General features: G+C 38.7%; 1 protein-coding gene across 13 annotated transcripts in view; it reads left to right on the forward strand.

Annotated features, from left to right (window-relative positions):
• Nucleotides 1-22,843, forward strand: part of LAMA2 (laminin subunit alpha 2) — a 4,753,606-nt gene that overhangs the window by 3,286,332 nt on the left and 1,444,431 nt on the right. For all 13 annotated transcript variants that reach the window (XM_044064325.1, XM_044064371.1, XM_044064344.1 and 10 more), the window contains one exon: nucleotides 12,660-12,746. In XM_044064325.1, coding sequence (XP_043920260.1) covers nucleotides 12,660-12,746 — 87 coding nt within the window. The remainder of the gene's footprint in view (nucleotides 1-12,659; nucleotides 12,747-22,843) is intronic.

A 22,843-nucleotide genomic window follows, 5' to 3' on the forward strand; every position in this document is an offset into this window, starting at 1 on the left:
GCGGACAAATTGAGCAGAGCTATTCTCATGCCTCATGAGTGGTCTCTGAAGAATTCAGTGTTGGACAAAGTCTTTCGAAAGTGGGGCCGACCTTGCTGCGACCTTTTCGCTACTCCCCAAAACAGCAAGTGCGATGATTATTTCACCCTCTTTCCCCAACCAGGCCATCCCAGCAGAGACGCTCTTGTCCACGATTTGCCCCGGGGCCTTCTGTATGCTTTTCCTCCCTTTCCACTGATATCTCAACTAATACAGAAAGCCATCGCTCAAAAAGCTTCCATGATCCTCATTGCCCCTTACTGGCCTCGACAGGTTTGGTTCCCATTTCTTCACCGTTATCTGTTGGAGCAACCCTGGCATCTGGACCCAGTTCCAGACCTCTTGACCCATCAGTCGGGTCAGTTGCACCGCTCCCTCCCTTCTCTGAACCTCACAGCATGGTTTCTCCAATTCCAACTCTAGCCTGGCTTCCTCTAATATCTCACTCAGTTCAAGATATTTTAATAGCCTCTCATAAATCTTTCACTCGGAAGATTTATCATAGTAAGTGGAAACGTTTTTCCTATTGGGCGTATTCAAAGGATATAGATCCTTTCACTGCTTCCATTCAATCAGTTTTGCACTTTCTAGCTGAACTTTTCCACTCAGGTTCGTCTCCGTCTACCATCAAGGTTCAATTGGCAGGTATATTTAACTTTCATGTTGGAGTCTCAGAGTCTTCCATTATGTCTCACAAGCTCTGCAAAGCCTATTTAAAGGGAGTTTTTCTCCTCAAACCACCTATCAGGGATCCTCCTCCTCTATGGGATCTCAACTTGGTTCTGACATCCTTGATTCTCCCCTCCTTTGAACCTGCGGCTTCATGCTCAATGAAATTGCTATCTTGGAAAACATTCTTTTTGGTAGCTATTACTTCAGCCAAAAGAGTCTCTGAAATTCATGCTCTGTGTAGTCAATCCCCTTATCTTTTGTTTCATAAAGATAGGGTGTCCTTACATACCAACCCGTCCTTTTTGCCTAAGGTAGTTTCGCCGGCAAATTTGAATCAAACCATTGATCTTCCTGTGTTCTTTCCTAACTATTCTAACAGATCAGAACAAAAATTACATTGGTTAGACGTTCATCGCCAACTTAGGTACTATTTAGACAGGACCAAACAATTTAGGAAGTCTGATCAACTGTTTGTTTCCTATGCAGAAGGCAGAATGGGCCTTCCAGTTTCTAAGGTATCTCTTTCTAGATGGCTTACTTCATTGATTACCTTTGTGTATGAGATCAGACATCAACAGTTGCCAACCAAACCCAGGGCTCATTCAACTAGAGCTTTAGCTACATCTATAGCTTTCCAAGACAGACTGCCTATTGATTCGATTTGTGCGGCAGCTACTTGGGCTTCTCCCCATACCTTCATTTCTCATTATAAGTTGGACTTAGTCTCTAGAGACCGAGCCAACTTTGGTTCCACTGTACTCAAGAGTCTGTTCCGATAGGCCACCCAGGACAAGGTGCTAGGGACGCGGTCCCATCCAGCAAGAATGAAGGCGAGATAGACAACTTAACATTTAGAAGTTATGTACCTACCATAACGTTCCATGTTAGTTGTCTTCTTCTCGCCTTCTTTCTTGCATCCCACCCTCCTTCCCCCTAGCCTGGACAGACCTAGAGGAGTTTGTTTTGTGACCTTTTCCCTTTTTATCACCTCTATATATGTATATATATATATATATATATATATATATATATATATATATATATATATATATATATCTATATATATATTTCTTCAGTCAGGTTTAGGGCACCTTTTAGGCAGACTATAGAGGTGGGTTATCCATTTTCTTCCATTTTTGGAATTTTCCTAGCTGGGCCTAGCTTACAAACGAGATCTGAGGAGTTACCACCTAGCATTGTGGGATATAGGGGAGCCTCGAGCCGGTGGAACTAGCTCTCGAGCTTTTAGAGTGGCCGAGTCGGAGCCGAGGTTCGGCTCTGAACCCATCCAGCAAGAAAGAAGGCGAGAAGAAGACAACTAACATGGAACGTTATGGTAGGTACATAACTTCCAATTTTGCACATTTATAAAGACCACAAGACATTCTTATATCATCAGTATTTACCAACAACCTATATACTGCCACCCAACATGCCACTGTAATCCAATATGCAGATGATTCCTCCCTTATCTGCTCAGCCCACACCCAGCAAGAACTCCAACACAAAATGCAATCATCATTCCAAGGCATTGAAAAGTACCGTAAGACCAAGCATAAGTTTCCTCTAATAAATTTTCCAAACCCAGTACCCAATCCTTCTCCATACTATCTAACAATGGTAGAAAAATCAAACCCACCAATCAGACCAAGCTGCTAAGGGTAACTGTAGATGACTCACTAAAATTTAATAAGCACATCTATCTAACCATCAAAAAAATCCACTCTAAACTAGGTGCTCTACACAGGGTTAAAATTTACCTTACACAAAAAGCTAGACTGGCACTGCAAGATCCCATTTGCTATCCACTCTCCTATACTGCTCTGAGGTCTTTACTAACCTATCAAAAACTGACCTAAATAAACTAGACTCCTGCTATAACAGACTAGCTATGTTTGTCACCAACCAGCCCCACAAAACACACTACTGCACTGCTCTGCGACAGCTCAACTGGCTAGAACTTTCCAATCTATTATTACTAATAACAAATTTCACTCACCCATAAAATCATATTCAACCCTTACCGACTGCCCAGCTTTATCAGACCTAGTCCAGCCAAACTCAAACTGTAGACTCCTCTGGTCATCCAAAAAACTAATGCTAAAAGTAATCCAGTTTCATAACTATCATGGAGACTTCCTCTATTCCCATAAAATAGCCAAAGATTAAAACACCCTTCCTCAATAGATAACTAAAAACCCCAACCTGTCCACATTTAAAACTACCCTGAAAGACTATTTAAATGATAATTGACTATGCTTCTGTATTACTCCCAACTAATATTCTTCCTGTTTTTTCCCACTCATCTCACACTTTAGCCCAAATAGTGCTCATCCTACATAAGGTATCCCACTATCTGTCTTATCTTTATTAATCTTAGTTCCTTCAGATGACCTAACTTGTAAAACTACAAGACCAGATTTGGTCTTTCAGAATTGACTCACCTTGTAAAGCTACATGATTTATGTACCTCATATATGTTGTAAAAAATAGTATTCCTGTATGCCTGAAGCATCCATGTTTATATTGTATTGTTATTATACTTTGCTATAATAGTTTTGTTAAGCTCATTTACATATTGTTAGCAATGTACTACTTAAAATAAGTTTACTGCTTGTACCTTAATAATGTTCTTTTTGTTGTGGAGCTTTTCTCCCTGGGTCTCCTCTGAAAACATTTTTTTTTCAACCCACTGAAACCAAAATCTACAATGATCACTCAAATAAGGAACTTAACTTCACTTAGGACAATAAAGACCCATCCAGTATGACGCAGAAAATGTTATTTGATTTAGCACTTTCATCCACAAACACTGTGGACTTCATCAGAATCTAAAATGTTTGGGGACAAAAGCACTAAATCAAATAAAATTTTCTGCATTGTACCAGATGGGTCTTTATTGTCATAAGTGGAGTTAATTGTCTTCTTTGAGCAATCACTGTTTATTTTGGTTTCAATTGGTTTATTCAGTGAAGCTTTTTCCGTGTGGTATTTTTTTCAACACAGTTGGACACTACCCGGGAATCAAATGTAAATAAATAAATACATAAATAAATCTGTGGAAATTGTGACCACTTCCAGTTGTGCTTTCAGCTGCTCATCTGATGAACTATACAAATTTAAATCATCCATTAAAAGAAGATGAGAAGTCTTAACACTTTGTTGTGTTCTGAGAACCAAATTATAACCAAGACCCAATCTGTAAACTAAACAGCTTAATGGGTTAAGGTCAAGACAAATGAGCAGTAATGACAACGAATTGCCCTGGAATATCCCCCTTTGAATTTTTATCCATGGGATAATAATGTGTCCTTTATCATGGCTTAGCTGCAAAGTGGTCTGGCACTGTTTCATGATCAATGTAGCATGTAGCGTATACATGTGTAAGCACTCCTTTATCCATGAATGTAGGATACTCTCAGAGGCATTTTTGTAATCTATCCATGCCATACTTAGATTCTTCCCCTTTTTGCAAGTCTCCATTATGACTTTATTTGACAGCAAATGATCCTTTGTTGCATACAGCTTTCTTTTGTTACTTTTTTGTTCTATTGCCTTGATTGAGTTTTCTTCTCAATAACTATAAACTATGTTTTCATCAATTCCAGTGTATAGTTTATACATTGTTGGAAGGCAAGTAACTGGTCTATAGTTTTTAGCATAGCCTGCAGGTCCACTCTTAAGGAGGAGTATCACTTTTCCTGTTGTTAACCAAGTTGGTGACTGTTCAGGGTGTGCATATAAGTATCTCATACTCAGGGCTAAATCTTCATGCAAAGATGTTAATACTTTTAGCTAGATGTTATGTACTACATCTGGGCCTAGGGTTTTCTAATAAGACCTTTTCTTAATTTTGTTTCAATTTCTCAGGCTGTTACTTAATCCCATTTCATGACATGCATATTTGAACTTCTTACTGTTTCTTTTTCTTCTTCTATCCATTCACCATTTTTATTATGATCCACAGGATCTTCATTGATATTTCTCCAAAATGAGTCTATCTCTTCTTTTTTTGGTGGTATTTCTATTCTTTTTGCTTTGTTTTCCAATTCTCGATAAAACTTTTTTTGGGTCATCATTAATTGCTTAGTTTGAAATTTTCCTATATACTTATCTGTATATCTTCTATGCTTTTCTGCCTGTGCTGATATCTTTAGTTTATTATTTGCAATAGCGTACAATAGATACTGGTCTGCTCCAATACTGTGCATTATTTTATCATGTGCATTTTTCTAAGAATTGTTGTTGATTTGTTCCCTCTTCTGTACTGTTCTAACAGTTCTTGTCTTAACTGCTTTATAGTTTTCCTCTGTTCAATACTTCCATGATGACGCATGATGACATTTGATTTCTTCACTTTCTTTCCCTTATTGCCTTATATTTTTGGTAAGACTTTATTTGTTATTAATTTATCTACGCAGTAATATAATCTATTTACTTCTGTTATGTCACATGAATTTCTATTAATAGTCTTGATTACTGTGTTCATTTGTTTTATCAGACTTTGAGCAATTTGGGTCTTATTGACTATCTGCAATCTATTTCTTTCATTGATCTTAATGCATCTCTTCATCTCTATTAAATCAGACAGCTCTTCCATTAGATCATTTTTGTCTGAACTGAGGACACATTCTTTGTTGTCCATTTTCTGCGGTAACCTTCTACAGGAAGTTACAAAACATCTTCCTGTGACATATTTTCTTTAGCTGCATCCTGCATCATCTGTTGCTCTTTGTTATGGGAACTCACTGGCTTATCACTCCACAGCATTGACTACATCAGAGTTAGCACTGCTCCTGTTCTTTCCCTTGCTGTGCAACTCAAACTGAACATTTGTACTGGTTTCCTACTCTAGGCTCCAAAGTATTTTCATGTGGCAACTGATAAGGTCCTTCTTGTTCCACCTGTTTTTCCTTAATTTGGGGACTTTCTGTTCTGTCATGCTGTGACATTACCAGAGATGAATTTTCTGCACAAAATCCTTCACTTACAGGTAATCCAAAACTTCAGTTTCTATTTCTTTAACGCCTCCATTACTAATCATCTTTTCTGCTTTTCCCTTTGTTTTCTTATTTTTTTTTGTTTAATTTTTGTATTGTAAAATATTTCATATCTGTGTGACTTATTTATCTTCAAATATCTTTGGTGCTGCTTTCTTTGTATTGATAAGTTTTGCTTTCTTCTTTGCATAAATGTTACACTATATTTAATCTATTTTCCTTTCCCATATCTATATTATTTCTTCAGATGCCACCCACTCCACCTGTTTTTCCTTATTTTGGGGACTCATTGTTCCATCGTGCTGTGACATCACCCATGTTGGACTTTCTGCAATAAATCGTTCACTTCACAGGCACTCCATAACTTCAACTTCTATTTGTTTAACTTCTGCTGTACTAATCTTTTTTCTACATTCCCCCTTTGTGATCTCATTTTTTGTACTTTAAAATTTTCTATATCTGGATGCCTTTACTTCTATTTCTCTTCAAATATCTTTGGACCTGTTTTTTTTTTTTTTTTGTTATGTATTGATCAGTTTGGCTTTGGTATTCTCCTTTGCATAACTATATCAGATCTCCCTTTCTTTCACATGTCCATATTCCTTTTTATACCTTCAAAAATCTCTTAGTTTTGTTGTTTATATTTTCACACTTTCTCAGTTGTTTCTTTTTCCAAATAGCCCAAAGTTACTTGGTCTATATTATGTTTCTCATTAATCTGTCATATTAATGAACGCATATTTGCATTTGAAGCTTTTGACAGTTTTTCTTGTGTAATTATTTTTACTCTAATTTCTCTAGAAATCTTTTTGAATATCTTCAGTCCAGAAACTTCTTTCTTCTCCTCCTCAGTCCACTCTATCATCTTTATGGCTCTTTTCTGGCCTGTCAGTTGATGTGGTTTTTGTGGACTACTATTTCCTTTTATGACAAGGGGGGCATCCTCCCTCTGAGCCTGTCCTAACCCCATTGTAGGAATGCTTCTGTGTCTAGAGGATTCTACACTGTCATTTTTTTCCATTCCTGGCACCAGTGAGTCTATCAGGATGGGCACTTTTTTATCTTGGGACTTGTGCACCCAGCTGTCTTTTATATTTTACATCCTGCTTTTGTCCATAATATATGTTATATAAAATACAGTCTATATATCAGTGTCATCTTGGTGAGGTTTTGCAAAAGTCCAAGACATGGGGATAAATTCAGTTCAAGCCATACTACTCTCCTTTGCTTACTGATTTTATAATCTCTCCATCCAGATCCTAATTGCTGTATGATACTTGCTATATCCTATTTGTAAGACATGCAGCTATCTAGCTTATTAAGAGTACATCAATACCTATTTGTTGTTATTTATTGATCAGTGTTTTGTATAAGATTTTATAACTATATCTATAATCTGTGTATGAGAATACATTTTAGAATCTACACACATCTTATCATTTTACATGTCTTTACTCCTTCCACATTTTATGTATCAATGAAATAGTTCCCTATTATGCTCGATATCTTTATATACGTTTTCTTAAAATTTTTCTTGATCTTGTCTCACACTATGCTTAATTTGTTTGTCCAGCTTGTTTATTTCAGTTTTAAAGTTTTAGTTTGTCCTCTTTTCCATTTGTTATATTTTTTTCTCTGTCACCTTAATCAAGTATCTTGTTCTTATGGAAATACAGCCAACTAACATTGTATGCCTAGATACTGATGTTAAACATTTTTTTATTTTTTTGCATTGAAACAATTTCTCTTTCAAAACTTTTCGCATTTTCACACTTTCTGCAGTTTTCCCACTGAATTCAATACTCCAATTAGTTTTACATAGCAACCATTTTGCTTTCATATAATCTGTTATTAATTGTCTGTGCATTGGTTTAGATTTCAGTTTGGCAGCCCTATCTAGCAAAAATTAGCCCAGTGCATATCAATGGTGGTAAAACTTGACATGAAGTACCAGTCATTTCTTTAGGAACACAAACACTGTCTAGTATGTTCTGTTTCCTGGCAGTTGTTTTTACAGTCTGAAACAGTTGTTCCTGAACATACATTGTGAATAATTTCCCTACTGATGTTGTTGAATTAGTATTATTCCAGTTTGTTTCTGGTAAATTTAAGTCCCCAGACACTTTTATTATTTTATTTTTTTATTGCATTAAAGTTTTGTGGATTTTACCTGCATTAAAGTTTTGTGGATTTTACCTGCAGCTGTGTCAGACTGGTACTTATATTGTTTTTATTTGTTCCCTTTTAAAGTACCATTTCTTATTCTCTCTTCAATTATTTTGTTTTTAAGATTTTTATCTCTTTTATTCTTTCCTGTTGTGTTTCATGCAAGAAATGTATAAATTCTACTAGGTCATTAACACTTATCTTTGGTGGTCTATACACTGCAACAGTTGTTAACATGTTCCAGGGTTGTCTTTATTGCCAGTTACACAGTGTATATAATTGGTGTCATCATTAAACATGTAATAACCACAGGTCCCATAACTATTTAATCCCTAACATAACGCCTCCACTTGATTTTTAGTTAGAATGTCTGGTACAGTAAAAACCATTATTCCCTAATAGAACTGGTTTCCAGTCATTGCTCTTTAACTATGTTTCACAAACAATAACAACATCAGTCTTGTGGGAATGTAGTTAATTTTCCAAAAAAAAAATAAAAAACTTTATTATTAATGTGTCTAGAATTAACAACCCTTAGAGATGCTTTGAATGGTGGTATGTGTGAACTATTAAATTTTTGGCCTGGCACAAATCCTTCCGTGTCTTTGTCAAATATTGCAAAATATCTGCTGCAAAAATTCTCTTCCCTGATCTTGAAAAGTACAAGCCATTTTGTCTGAACATGTGTGCCCAAAATTAGGCTTGAATGCTCTACAAATTTTCATTTTTTAAATCAGGACTTTTTTTATCAGGTAGGTATTTACCCAAAGATCTTTTCATTCACAGTGACGTGACCTTCCTTTCTATATGTGATTTGTGAAAAATACTTCCTAACATCTCTGCAAACTTTGCTATCTAAGAGGGTTGCATGTTCCCTACTAGGCTGCAGTCACTGTCCTTGCACATGAGATCATTTGCACTGACATGAACAAAAACAGATTTGTACTTCCCTACATTGAGGCATTCTAAGGCCTGCTTCACATCCTCTATTTTTGCTCTTGGCAAGCATAGCACTATTCAGTGTTCATTATACTCCCTGCAAATGTATCAGTTCCTCTAATAACTGAAGCTGCAATTACAAGAATATTTTTTTCTGGCTGGATCCAATGAAATTTCAACTTCTAATGCAATAATATCTGCTCTATCAGTTGATACAAAGAAATGATCTTCATCACCATTAGTCTTATTAATCCCACTGTTTTCATTGCTTAATACATTTGCAAGCATACAGTTCTCATCCAGCCAGCTTTGTTCATCCACAGCTTGAGCTATGTTGTCAGTGTCTGTCTTTTTCCTCTTTTTTTCTTACAGTAATGTTCTTCAATACTTTCATGTTTAATTTTGATTTCTTCATTTGTACCTGGCCTTTGCCTCCTTTTTTTTACCTTTTCTTTTGGAAAAAATGATGCCTTTGTCTATCGACTGAAGGTTTTCTAAAAGAAACTTGTAACCATTTCTTGCAATCCGTGTGTTGCATAACAATGCAGTGTCCTTTTTAGTATGTATTCACTTTGCTTTAGAGACATTTATTAGTTTCTTTTTGTTATTTGTTGTGAACTTCTTCCTTTCTTTCTTTTTTTCCATTCTATACACTCTGAATCCTCAGATTGCTGAATATTTGTAACCAGAATTCCAAAGTTCTCCATGCCATTATCTTGTTTCATAGGGGTTGGTTGATCTTTACAGACAATAGACACATCTTTCCTAAATGTATTCTATTTGCTCTTTGCCCAATATTATTTATTTCATCAGTCCAGTCATTAATATATATAACAACGGTTCTCCAATCTGTGCCAGTTGCATAAGTGCAAGCATCATCAGTAAATCCAGATCTACCATTAATTAAGGTAAGAAAATCATCCCCAAGTTTAAACATGAGGAAAACAGATCACCAGTGTTATCAGGTGTTACCTTTAAATATACATAGCATTTTTTACAGTGTAGAAATATTTGTGCTTTAGCAAATCATCAGTGCCATACTAATTTAAGGAATCCATATTCATCTGCAAATGAATAAAACATTCTAAAAGAAAAGAGTAATCAAAATCAGCACAGAATTCAAAGAGAACTTTAATCAACTACTAAGAGAAAAGTCATGCAAACAATATACAACTAAATATTAACTTAAGTACAGTGAAGCATTTGCTCATACCATACAACATCTGTAAGTCACACAAAAGCTGAAATTCCTTTAAGTTTGCACATAATAGCTTCTATCCACTATCTCTTGCAGTTGCACCTCTTTTTAACACTAAAGATCAATAAATCACAAACCAAGACAGGCTTGTTTAGATAAGTTCTGGAGTATGGTTATATGAAGGTACATGATGCTGAGTAAGGGAGATCAGGACCTGGATTTTGTTTGGCCAGACTGGGGAGTGGATGTATCCCAGTGAGGTAGGGCTCTTCCTTAACTAATCAGGATACCCAAGGAGCTGAATTGACATTTTGGCCTGATAGCTAGTCTTCTACTTCTTTCAGCTTTTCCCGGCTAGGGGTCGCCACAACGTTTCACCTGTCTGCTCATGATTGGCAGTGGAGTTTTATGGTGCCAAGTTGCCACCCCTGTACCCAACCTCCCACAGAAAGCGCACACGTGCACACACTCATGCCTAGGGCCAATTTAGAGTGTCCAATCCACCTACAGCATGTCTTTGGGATGTGGGAGGAAACTGGAGCACCTGGAGGAAACCCATGCGACCACTGGGAGGACATGCAGACTCTGCACAGAAGGACCCCAGCCAACGATAAAACCAAAGAAGCTCTTGCTGTGAGGTGGAAATGCTAACCACTGCACTACCATGGTCGCCCTTCGGCCTGATAGCTATGAGCTGTATCATTGTCTTAATGAGCACCATGCCAGTTTACAGTATACACTGATTAATACTGGATGTGGGGTGACAAGACACTCTGACCTGGCTGGATGACTACTTTGGGGCTGACCTTGTTACTACCCTTGCACTGATTCTTCAGGTCATACAGTGTCACAGGAATGGTGATAGCAGTGAGAATGTACCCATCTGTCCTAGAACTAGATTTGCAATGGCTCAGACAAATAATGAATTTACTAGTCTCTTGAATATGTCATGGGTTGGAGTAAATTGTAGATTTTTCCTTACATAACATCCACCAAGGTACAGAAGGTCACTGAAGATGATTTTCCTAGGAGAACTTAACATTTGAGTCATGAATGAGTCTGCTGAGTCAGTCAGCAGTTCCTTCGCTTTATGGAAAGACCTGGCTTTCCTTAGGAAGCTTGCTTGCTCCCTGTATTAGATAACATTCCTTAAACTTGCTGTCTTTCTGTTATTTATTTATTTTGTATATTAGCCAGACGTTTCCCACTTGGAAGTATCATTTTTGCGCAATCTATAGGATAAAGTATGCACTTCAAAGATGCTAACAGTTAGAAGTTGTTGATAGGTATGTTAGCAAGTGAAGACAGCATACATAAAAATGTAAAATCCAAAACAGACGTTATACAGTCTTATTTCTACAGTGACATAGGAAACTCATAATAAGACACCTATACACTGGCACAACTGAGCTATTCGTAGAACACTATAAGTCTGACTCTTGCATACATCAAGTGCACAATATGAAATGATATGTATCTCATGGTGTAACATATTTATTTTAGTACAGTGTAACATAGCAAATGATCACAAACAGATAGAATGCTATTTATGGGTAAATAGTTGCATTTGTAGTATGAATTTAATAACATGAAGGCATGAGTATTTATACTATTCATGAGAGTAACATAATTATTTAAGACACAGTGGTACACTTGCATGAAGTAAATAATAAAATAAAAATAAAAGGAGATAGAAGAATTGCTTAGAATATATAATGTGGTTAGAGCACATTACCATTAGTACAGTCTGCAGTGCACACAGCAAAAATATATATGACTATTAACAATTAAAAGTTAGATATTATTATATAGATATGCACAAATAAGCACAGGTGCAAACAAACTCACACACACACGCGCACACACACACGCGCGCGCGCGCGCACACACACACACACACACACACACACACACACACACACACACACACACACATACACACACACACACACACTACTCTGTTTGGCAGTTCACTTAGAAGATAAGAGCTGTTAACAATGGTATTAGGTTTGATTACCTCAGTCTGCTTTGCCTAACTCTAAGCAAGTCACTTCATTACACACTGCCCCTGTTCAGCATCTGAAAAAGGGCCATGGTGATCTGTGCTCTACTCCAGAAAACAAATACAAATAAAATAAATAAAATAAACACACACACACACACACACACACACACACACACACACACACACACACACATACACACACACACACACGTACATTTGTGTTTGTATATACGTATATATGTACGTACATGTATGGGATTCATTGGTTTGTTCAACATCTGTTTAATCTGGTCAACTATACACTTAGCTGACAGGTGTGCAAGATCAACAATATCTGGGTAGGGGAATATTCCCTTTCCTATGGAATTGTGAGATCTTGGAGTTAGTATTATATAATTAGCAGGGTGATGGGAGGTGCAGCCCTCACATAGGAGGATGTTGTTTAGGGTTTTTTTAAGTAATATTTGCTTTCACTGAGAAGCAACCTTTGTAGCAAGTTGACATTTCCATTTTTGTGCAGAGTAGTTTACCTTCCAGATGTTGACATCTGTGTTAGTCAGCCAAGAGAAGGTATATATACTTTGTGTATTTTTATTCACTGTAGCAGTGCCTTTTTATTTGTTCTGTTTTTATTGTTTAGCTTTAGCCCAACATGCATCACTGAAGGACCTTCCAGCTACCGCTGCACAGCCTGCCCACGTGGATATGAAGGCCAGCACTGTGAAAGGTGAGAAGAGTTTTTTTTTTTTTTTTTATAGAGAGGATAGCCTTACAGCTGTTATAGGACAAACAGAATTGTAGCACTGAGTTTTACAGTACAAGCATTAATATTTATTAATTAATTGTAATGCTACAGTTAAGATTGTTACAACTTTCCACCTTTTCCACAAAGGGTAAAAGCTTAAGGACATTATTTGAAATGTTTTTTATTTCTACAAACCACAGCTTTAGATAGTCTTTATCACTCATGTTATTTTTCTTGGCAAAGCTGCAAATAACCTTGTGAGGAGTCAAATTATCTTGGATAGCTTAGTTTTAATAGAATTCAAGCTGTAGGCTAATAGTACAGCATACAGGTTTGCTTTGTTTATTATATATTTTTGCTTCTGCCAGTGTTTTCCTGGCATTCTGTCCCCAAAGGCATATAACAGTTTTTTTTTAAGTGCATCATAGTCAGGTGTTTCTATATGGCATATCTTAGCCTGTACTTTCTTCAGTAGTTTTTCTGCTTTTTTCTGCTTTTTATTAAATTTAATTTTATTTTTCAAGGGCTGCTGATGACCTGGGGCCTGTCTCATTACTTAGGAAATGTAAGACAGAGAAACAGGCTGGGATGGGATACCAGTCAAACAGAGAATGTATATTCATACATACTGCACAAGACACACGTGCATGCACATATACACACACTCAGGCATACACCTCCACATTTTGGAGGCTTACCGTTTCATCAAGCAAACATGTCATTGGGTGCTTCCTTACACATGCTTGAGAAGAAACTTTGAACATTTTTTGCCATAGGAAATCATTGCTGTTGTGATTTTTAATTGTGCACTGGCAGTGATTCACTTTTAAGTAAGAATTTTTCCCTTGTTCAAGTTGAGGTAATAATGGAGTTAGTATATATAACTTTGCTTGGCATACTGGGGGGATGGCTGCTCTACTAAAGTAAAAAGAAAAAGGGAATTTTTTTGCCCTTTTGGGTTTTGGACATTTTTTCATTCTTTTGTAATGTCGTCCTTCAGGAAGTTGGCATTTCATAGTAGAATCTGTTGTTGGAAAGTGGGAGTAAACAGAAGCCACTGTCAAAAACCAAGATGGACACAGGAAAGATATGTAAACTCCATGCAGCAGACAATTCATGGATGAATTGAGGCTTTACATGTATTGCAATTATTATACTCTTCTTACTGTTTGACATCGTTTGCTCATCCAATGTTCTGGAGTCACTCATAAAAAACACATGCGGCAATATACTTATTGTGCCTTCCTTATCACTGATCGAGCAAAATATGAAACGAACAGTAGAGTAGCACATATTGTCTCATTGTCTCCATACTACTTGACCATACTGAGTTCCTCAGTATCTACTGGTTCTGAGGGAAAAATAATGGGGTGCCATGAATTTCCAAGTGGCCCCTTCAATTACCGTGTTTTTTTCAAATTTTCTGAAGTTGATGCTAATGTCATCTTGTGCAGGGGCATGTGCGATGACATCAGCTTTGTAAGGTAGACTGACAGTCTGTCAGAATTTGACCTCAGACTGTGTCTGTATGTTAGTTGTTAGTATTTACCTTTTTTTTTTTTATGTACCTAGTAGTACACTGATTGAACATTCACGCTGTGCACTAGATTTAGAACAGCAGCCAGGCAGGGATGGGCAGGCGAGCAGTACAACAGCAGGCAGCAGCAGCTCATAGCAAGGTGAGCAGACTGGAGGAGCTGTTTTAAAGTAATATTTAACAAGTAAACTAAACAACTTCTGCATTCCAACTTCTGCCACTGGCATCCAAGCCAAGAAGGAGCAAGTTCAAGATAGTTGTACTTTCTGCAGTGCAGAGTCCAGACTGGACCGCCCAGTGTTTACTGCAACTCCAGGAATCCCAAAACCCAGAGACCCAGACTCAGGATCAGAGCAGGTTGACACTCAACAGAAACAGTCAGTTGGGATGAGAAATTTTATCTCCAGTGGCACAACTTCCTCTGGCTCTAGGTAAAACTTAAAGAATAAAAAAAAAAATGGAAAAAGCATATATACTAGAATCTAGATTCAGTTCAGCTGCCAGATTATGTCAGTCAGTGAGCAAGTGAGGCTTTTATTATCCAGTCCACTACTGTTATGAATTTGAACCTGTTGCTAACAATGACATACTTACATACAAGCACTTATCTGATGTGATGTTAATGTATGAACATGGATGGATCGATCGACTATGGCCATTATTAGCTACACCAGTCCATTTCAAGAAATAGACACAGATATTGCAGACAGACAGACACAAGCACACATGCTTGCACATTACACTTATACCTATGGTCAATTTGCAGGAATATCAAAAAAAAATATGCGGACTTAGGCAAGATATGCAGTGCAGACTTTGCACAGAAGGTGATCCAGCAGGGACGTGAACTGCATTGAAGAACCATACTCTTTCAGGCAGCAGTGCTAATCACTGCGCCACTGTACTACTGTGGATAGGCAATTTCAACAGTTAATTCTTGGGTAAGGCTGTAAGGTGGGAAGCCATTTCTGAATAGGGAAAAGGAGAAACAAGCATTAACAGATAAGGCTAACGGAGTGGTAAACATGACTGGAGCTCTCACTAAGTGAGCTGTGTCAGCTAGTCTGCAAATGCTTTCCAATCCCAACAGTTGCAGTAAATGTTTTCTTGGTGGAGGGGGGTGTTTGCAAAGAAAATGTCTGAGTTCAGAGAAGACAGGAAAATGCCTTTTACTAGACATGATAATGACATAAGAAGCCATATTGAACTTAGACTCACAACATCTCTGTAAATTAAAAAAAAAGCTTTAAGACAGCTTTCTTACAGTACCTGTTCTACCCTTTCAGCAAGGTGGTAATTTTAACATGCATTTGTTAAAATGTTAGATTGAAGAATTATTGATATTCTTTACAAATAGAACAATACTTCAGTTTTAATAGGTTTACCAAGGATATTCTGTTTTACACTGTGCTACTAAAAAAAAGATGAAACAGCTACTATATAACACTGATTAAGATGCATAACACAGTCTATGTTGAAGCTGAAACTGTAAAAAAAATTCCTTTTAGGTTGATATCTAGATAAATGATATTCAGCCAAAAGATCCTTTTGCATGGATGCTTCAAAGCACTTAATACATTTCTCCTTGGGAATGATGTACAGTGCTGAATATATGACAAAGGTCTAGTCCATAATTTTGGTATTGCTGCATCAATCATTATACAGAACTTTTCCACAGAAATTTTTGCTAGAAGCAACAGTTTATTTGAAGATATGAGAGTGAGACACCTTATGGTAAAGTGTTATGTGATATGCTGACCTTCCAGATGATTGTGTTTGTTGCCATAGATCAGTTTGTGAATCCTGCTTAGTTATTCATAGTCCACTCTTCTTTGCAATGTTGACCAATCTGTTCTATGTGGAGTTGTCAGTGGGAAGATATGTTTCAAGTTTCTTTTAAATAGTTCTTCCAGCATATCATTTATGCAACATTTATGGCTGATAGATTTTTGCTGTGGAATGGCAATATAGTAGATTTGGAGAAACAAACAAATATCTGAATACATCTAGTCTGTGCTTAGCTTTAATAAGTAAAAACAATAACTGTTTTAGTTTGTGTGGTTTATAAGGATTTAAAGAATAAGGTTGGTTCTAGGTTATCATGCATTTTTCTGCTGTTAATGTCAAGTATATAGGACCTCCAGGTTAACTACAGATCAAAATAAAAACTTTTGTTCTGGTTATATTGTGTTATTTAATATTAGGGTAGAAGCAGTTCATTTAATTTTTAAAAGAAAATTGTATTTTAGTTTTGCACAAGTTCAAAGTTTGATACAAGATCAAATACTAATATAATTAAAACACTATTGTTCTTCATGTAATATTTTGTCTATTCTTCAGTTTGCATTTAAAAGTTGGGTTCTTACAATTCCACTGGAATGGGTGGGGTTACACAAATATGTATGCAAATTCTATGTTAATCAGCATACAGCTTTTGAGCTAGTTTTACCTATTTTTCAGGGGCTTTGTCCAGATATTTTAGGATTCCAGGTTGAGAGGTATGATTGTCTCAAAAGCACTTCTTTTAAGGCTGCTATAACAAATAGGGGCAGCCATGGTGGTGCAGCGGTTAGCGTTGCCACCTCACAGCAAGAGGTTCTCCGGTTTGATTCTTGGCTGGGGTGCCTTTTGTGCGGAGTCTGCATGTCCTCCTTGGGGTTGCATGGGTTTCCTCCAGGAGCTCCAGTTTCCTCCCACATCCCAAAGACATGCTGTAGGTGGATTGGACACTCTAAATTGGTGTACCAAAATAAAATTCCCCTGCACGTAGGAAGTTGCACGGCAAATACCAGAAGCATAAAAATAAAAGTTAGCCAGCAACAAGTGAGCTGTGAGAAATAATAAGGTTTATTAAAACTTCATAAAGATTTAATTAAACAGACTGGTTTCGGCCTGGGTTTAACCTGGCCTTCTTCAGTGTAAAGAGAAAAACACAATTATAAAAGTAGAAAGTCTTATATACTGAAAAGCAGATGAAACAAGAAATTTGATAGGCTGACATAAAACATCACAAAAAATGCCTCATAAATATTCATTAAGCCCTGGATTAAACAGAGCACCCAGTTTGGTAATCCATTTCTTTTCTTTAATATTATGTTTGTGGTGCCAACCAGATTTTTGGGTTCGGTCCCCAATGAGTTTATCAATACTAATAAAATTAAATTTAGCTGTCTGGTGTTTGAGTGTATGTTTATATAATGCATTAGTTGTTCTTTTGCATTTGATGTCACTCAAGTGCTCTGACATACGTAACCTAAATGGTCGAGAAGTCTGACCAATGTAAAATGATTGGCAGCTACAACTAGCCATATAAATAGCCCAGTTGGTGTTGCAGTTGGCAAAAAAATTTATATCATACATTGTGCTACTATTTTTGCTGCTGAATTCTTTGGATTTCAAAATATATTTGCAATTAGTACAGTGGCCGCAGGGAAAACAACCAATAAGTTTGTCGCCCATGATAGTAGTTTGATATAAATGAGATAACACAGAGTCAGAATGGTGTTTGTAGTGGTTAAAATGAGATGCTAAATTTTTTCCTTTTCGGAAAGAAAATGAACAGACATTGGGAATCATAGTATTAATTATAGCATCCGGCTTCAATATGCTCCAGTTATCTTTGATAATATCCATAAACCTATTAGTATTCCTGCCAAATGTAGTAGTGAAACGTAGTATATTTTTGGACAATGGTTCATTCTTGTATGTCAATAGATCCTGTCTGTTGAGACCCGATGCATGGTTTTGAGCCATAGTAACATATCCTGGACAGTAGCCCCTATTGATAAATCTGTTATATAAATCCTGAGAATGATGTTTGTAATGATGTTTGCAAAAGAACAACTAATGCATTATATAAACATACACTCAAATACCAGACAGCTAAATTTCATTTTATTATTATTGATAAACTCATTGGGGAACGAACCCATAAATCTGGTTGGCACCACAAACTTAATATTAAAGAAAAGAAATGGATTACCAAACTGGGTGCTCTGTTTAATCCAGGGCTTAATGAATATTTATGAGGCATTTTTTGTGATGTTTTATGTCAGCCTATCAAATTTCTTGTTTCATCTGCTTTTCAGTATATAAGACTTTCTACTTTTATAATTGTGTTTTTCTCTTTACACTGAAGAAGGCCAGGTTAAACCCAGGCCGAAACCGGTCTGTTTAATTAAGTCTTTATGAAGTTTGAATAAACCTTATTATTTCTCACAGCTCACTTGTCGCTGGCTAACTTTTATTTTCACACTCTAAATTGGCCCTAGGTGTGAGTGCGTGTGTATGTGCCTTCTGTGGAAGGTTGGGCGCTAGGCTGGCAACTCGACACTGTAAAACTCCACTGCCAGTCATGAGCAGACAGGTGATCTGCTGTGGTGACCCCTAACTGGGAAAAGCCGAAAAAAGAAGAAGATAACAAATATGTCAGACATGAGCTCATTGTGTAGTATGAGGAAAAATGTAGAATGTAATGGATAGGGCCTGTATGCAATACATAATAATAGCAGAAATAAATAAAAAGAATAACACCTTCTGATTCAGTTTATTTTGCTAGAAAGAATATTACAGCTGGAACTGACACAGATGCTGCAGACATAATTGTTTAAGGCTAGATTTGTGCTGTTGTATTTACTTTCATAACAAGTAGAATTAAATCCAGTATTCTCCTGAAAAGAAACCAATGCATTTTCTGCAGATGAAGCAGTTTTACAGAGAACGTTTCTGTATATTCAGTGACGTCTTGATAACTGGAGGGCTGTAGATGACCTTGTACATGTAAACGTCAACAGTCAGTAAAACATTTTTGTTGAATGCATAACTTTAGCATGGGGATTGCAGAATGATAGATTTTACTAATATTTGTCTGAATAAAGAAAAAAGGCCTACAAACACCTGTGTTACCTTTCTGTATAATACTATATGAGGTGGCAAAATCATTTAATTTTGTCACTGTGGTTGTAATTATTTGGTATTATTTGGTAATCTTATCTGAAATCAAATTCCCTTCCTGATATGTTTTATGGCTTTTTCAGTGGTATGGCAGGTAAAGGAGGACATATGAATCAGAAGTTCTGAAGATTACTTTGGATGTTTGGTATCCCTAGCAACATATAATCATTGATGTTAAGTTGTCAATCTCTCCTTCATTCTTGCTGGATCGGCTCCGACTTGGCCTATACCAAAGCTTGAGAGCTATTTACCGGCTTGAGGCCCTCCCTATATCCCACAATGCTAGGCGTCCAATACCTAGATCCAGTTTGCCGCTTCAGCTACGAGGTTGCGTTTTTACTGGCTCCAGGTCGTATAAAACTTTTTTACTAAGTTTATTTATATATAAATAGCTATTTCTTGTTAGATTTTTTTCTCTTAGAGTCCATTTTCTGATCTCTTCATTGGTTCCATCCATGGAGTGATCCGGGCTCCGAGACTCCCTCATCAACTCCGAGGGGGCGAGTGGCATCGGACCCTTGTCCGACCCTGTTCTCCCTCTCGGTGCCTCGGCGCAGGTGAGCTCGGCCCCGACATCGGCCTCGGAGCCATCACTCTCGGTTCATGGGAGGGGTTCTCATCTCTTCAGAGCAGGGACCTTCCTCTCTGCTTGATAGGGTCGCCTTCGAGGTCATGAGGAGCGTACTGACTCCTAGATCGGACCCACGATTGGCTCCTTCAGCTCCTCCCCCCATGATGCCTACGTTGGTCTCTGTTCACCCTCCTGACCCCAAGCGTGGAGAACAGACGCTCCAGGTAGCCCCATTGGGTGTGTCTTCCTCTTCCGAGGCCTCCCCTGATCATTCAGAGGAGCCCCCTCGGAAGAGAAAATGTAAGAGGAAACATGTTGACTCCCCCGAGTCAGTCACCTCAGACACCGATTTGGAGGATTCGGAAGGGTCTCCAAGGTCCCCCTCTGAGGATGTCTCTTTTTCAGACATCCTTGAGATCCTTAGGCAGAGGGGGAACTGGACTGCCCTTAACCCCTCCGAGGATGAGTCAGTGTACCTGGACGCGTTTGGTTCTCGCCCCTCCACCTCCTGGGTGTCTCTGCCTTTCGACCCACTCATGGAAGTGGTGGCTCGGAAGGCGTGGACGGCCCCGGACACAGTGGAACCTACTCCCCGCAGGCCCACAAAGTTTATTACAGCCCCGTCCAACAAACAGTTTCTTATGAAGGGTGTCCCTGTTGATGCCATGGTGGTTGCAGCAGCCACTAAGAAGGAGTTGTCTAATCCTTCTGTTCCTGTCCATCCACCTAATAAAGAATCTAGGACAATGGACAGGTACGGGAAGTGGATGTTTTCTTCAGTGACCTTTTCCATGCAGTCGCTGAACTACCTGTGCCATTTCACCCACCTTCAAAGAGATATCCTTAAGGAATTGGGTGATACCCTTCAGGATCCATCTTCTGCGGGGTCTCAGGAAAAGATTGACTCCCAGCTGGCAACCTTTAACTCCATAGTTAACTCCTCCATGCGACTCATTTTTTATGCAACAGATGGGGCAAGTAGGGCCACAGGCACAGGTGTAGCCTTGAGACGACATGCCTGGATGCGGTTGTGCAACTTTGCTGACCCCTTTAAGGCGTCCTTCATCAACACCCCCTTCGATGGTTCGGTGTTGTTCGGACCACAGGTGAAGGATACACTTACCAGGTGCGAGCAGGAAGGCAAGACTCTCTCTGCCATGGGAGTCCGTTTTTCTACTCCATCTAGACCATACCCGAAAGGTCAGAAGGGTGGAAAAATGTGGTTTCGCAAACCCCAGGGAGTCATGTCTGATGCACTAGGTGATTTTCCCTCCAGGGGCAGAGGAGGGAACAATAATAGATGCCAGCAGAGGGGGTCTGCAGAATCAGGGTAGCAGGGAATCTTTCCCTGACAAACCCTTCCAGCACCCCTGAGGGGCTGCCCGACTGTCTACCTTTGGAGGCAGTCGGGGGAAGATTGTCACTGTAACCAGAAGCCTGGCAACTCCTCACACAAGACAAATGGGTACAGTCTATCATATCCGAGGGTTACAAAATTCCCTTTGTCTACATCCCTGTACAAAGAAACAGATCCCTTCCAGATGTCCCACCCATGCTAAGGGATCAAGCAGTGCTAGAAATTTCAAAACTGCTAAAAAAGAGGGCCATCCAGCCAGTCCCAGCAGACTAGCAAGGATCTGGAATTTACTCCAAGTTCTTTTTGGTAGCGAAAAAGACAGGGGACTGGAGATCCATTCTGGATCTCAGCAGACTGAACAGGTCTATCCAAAGAACAAAGTTCTGGATGGTTATGCTTCAGTCCATTCTACCCTTTTTGGGTCAGGACAATTGGATGTGCTCTATAGACCTTCAGTATGCGTACTACCATATCAAAATGAACAGGTGCTCCAGAATGTTTCTCCACTTCCGGCTGGGAGCCAGTCACTATCAATTCAGAGCACTGCCCTTTGGTCTCACCACAGCCCCCAGGGTGTTCACCAAATGCATGGCAGTGGTTACGGCTCACCTGAGATGATGGGGATTCCAGGTGTTTCCATATCTTGAGGATTGGATCCTTACTGCTTCCACCAGGCATCAACTTCTGTGAGCCAGGGACTATACCATTCAGACTTGCTCCGAGCTAGGTATATCAATAAATTTCGAAAAGACTGCATTGTCTCCTTGTCAATCTATAACATTTTTAGGCGCAGAAATAAGCACAAAAGATCTGTCTGCAAAACTTCCTCCAGACAGAGTATCAGACATTCGCCGACATGTGCAAGTACTACTAAAGTGCCAGATGATTCAGGCCAGATTTGTACTAAAAACATTGGGTCTTATGGCGGCAGTGATCATTCTAGTCCCCCTGGCTCATTTCCACATGCGGATCCTTCAATGGATGCTTTTTACTCAATGGTCCTTTCAACAGCTCCCAATGTCCCACAGAATAATAATCACTCAAACATGCAAAGACCACCTGGCTTGGTGGATGGTATCCCCTACAGTACTCCAGGGCAGACCGTTTGTTATTCCTTCTCCTGTTGCCACGGTGATCACGGATGCCTCCCTGATCGGGTGTGGGGGGGCATTTTCAGGGCAGGACTGTCCAGGGCACTTGGCAACCCCTAGAATACCACCTGCATATACACGTCTTGGAGATGAGAGTGGTACTTTTAGCGTTGCAAGCTCTTTGGGACTCTCTACCTATTGGGACTATTGCAATTCAAACAGACAATATGTCTGTAGTGTGGTACATCAACAAGCAGGGCGGAACCAGATCCTACCCCTTATGTCGAAAAGCACTCAGACTCTGGCAGTGGGCGATCTCTTCCCATCGGTTTTTGATAGCAACACACATCCCCGGGAAGTCCAACATCATAGCAGACAGGCTGAGCAGAGCCATTCTCATGCCTCACGAGTGGTCTCTCAATCAGTCAGTAGCGGACAATTTTCTGCAGATGGGGTCAACCTTGCTGCAACCTTTTTGCAACCCCTCTCAACAGCAAGTGCGAAGACTTCTTCACTCTATTCCCCCTCCCCGGCCATTCCCCCAGAGACACTCTAGTCCACGATTGGCCC

Source organism: Protopterus annectens, chromosome 1.part0 (assembly GCF_019279795.1).
Source record: "Protopterus annectens isolate FY-2018-M chromosome 1.part0, PAN1.0, whole genome shotgun sequence".
In the NCBI taxonomy this organism is placed as follows: domain Eukaryota; kingdom Metazoa; phylum Chordata; order Ceratodontiformes; family Protopteridae; genus Protopterus; species Protopterus annectens.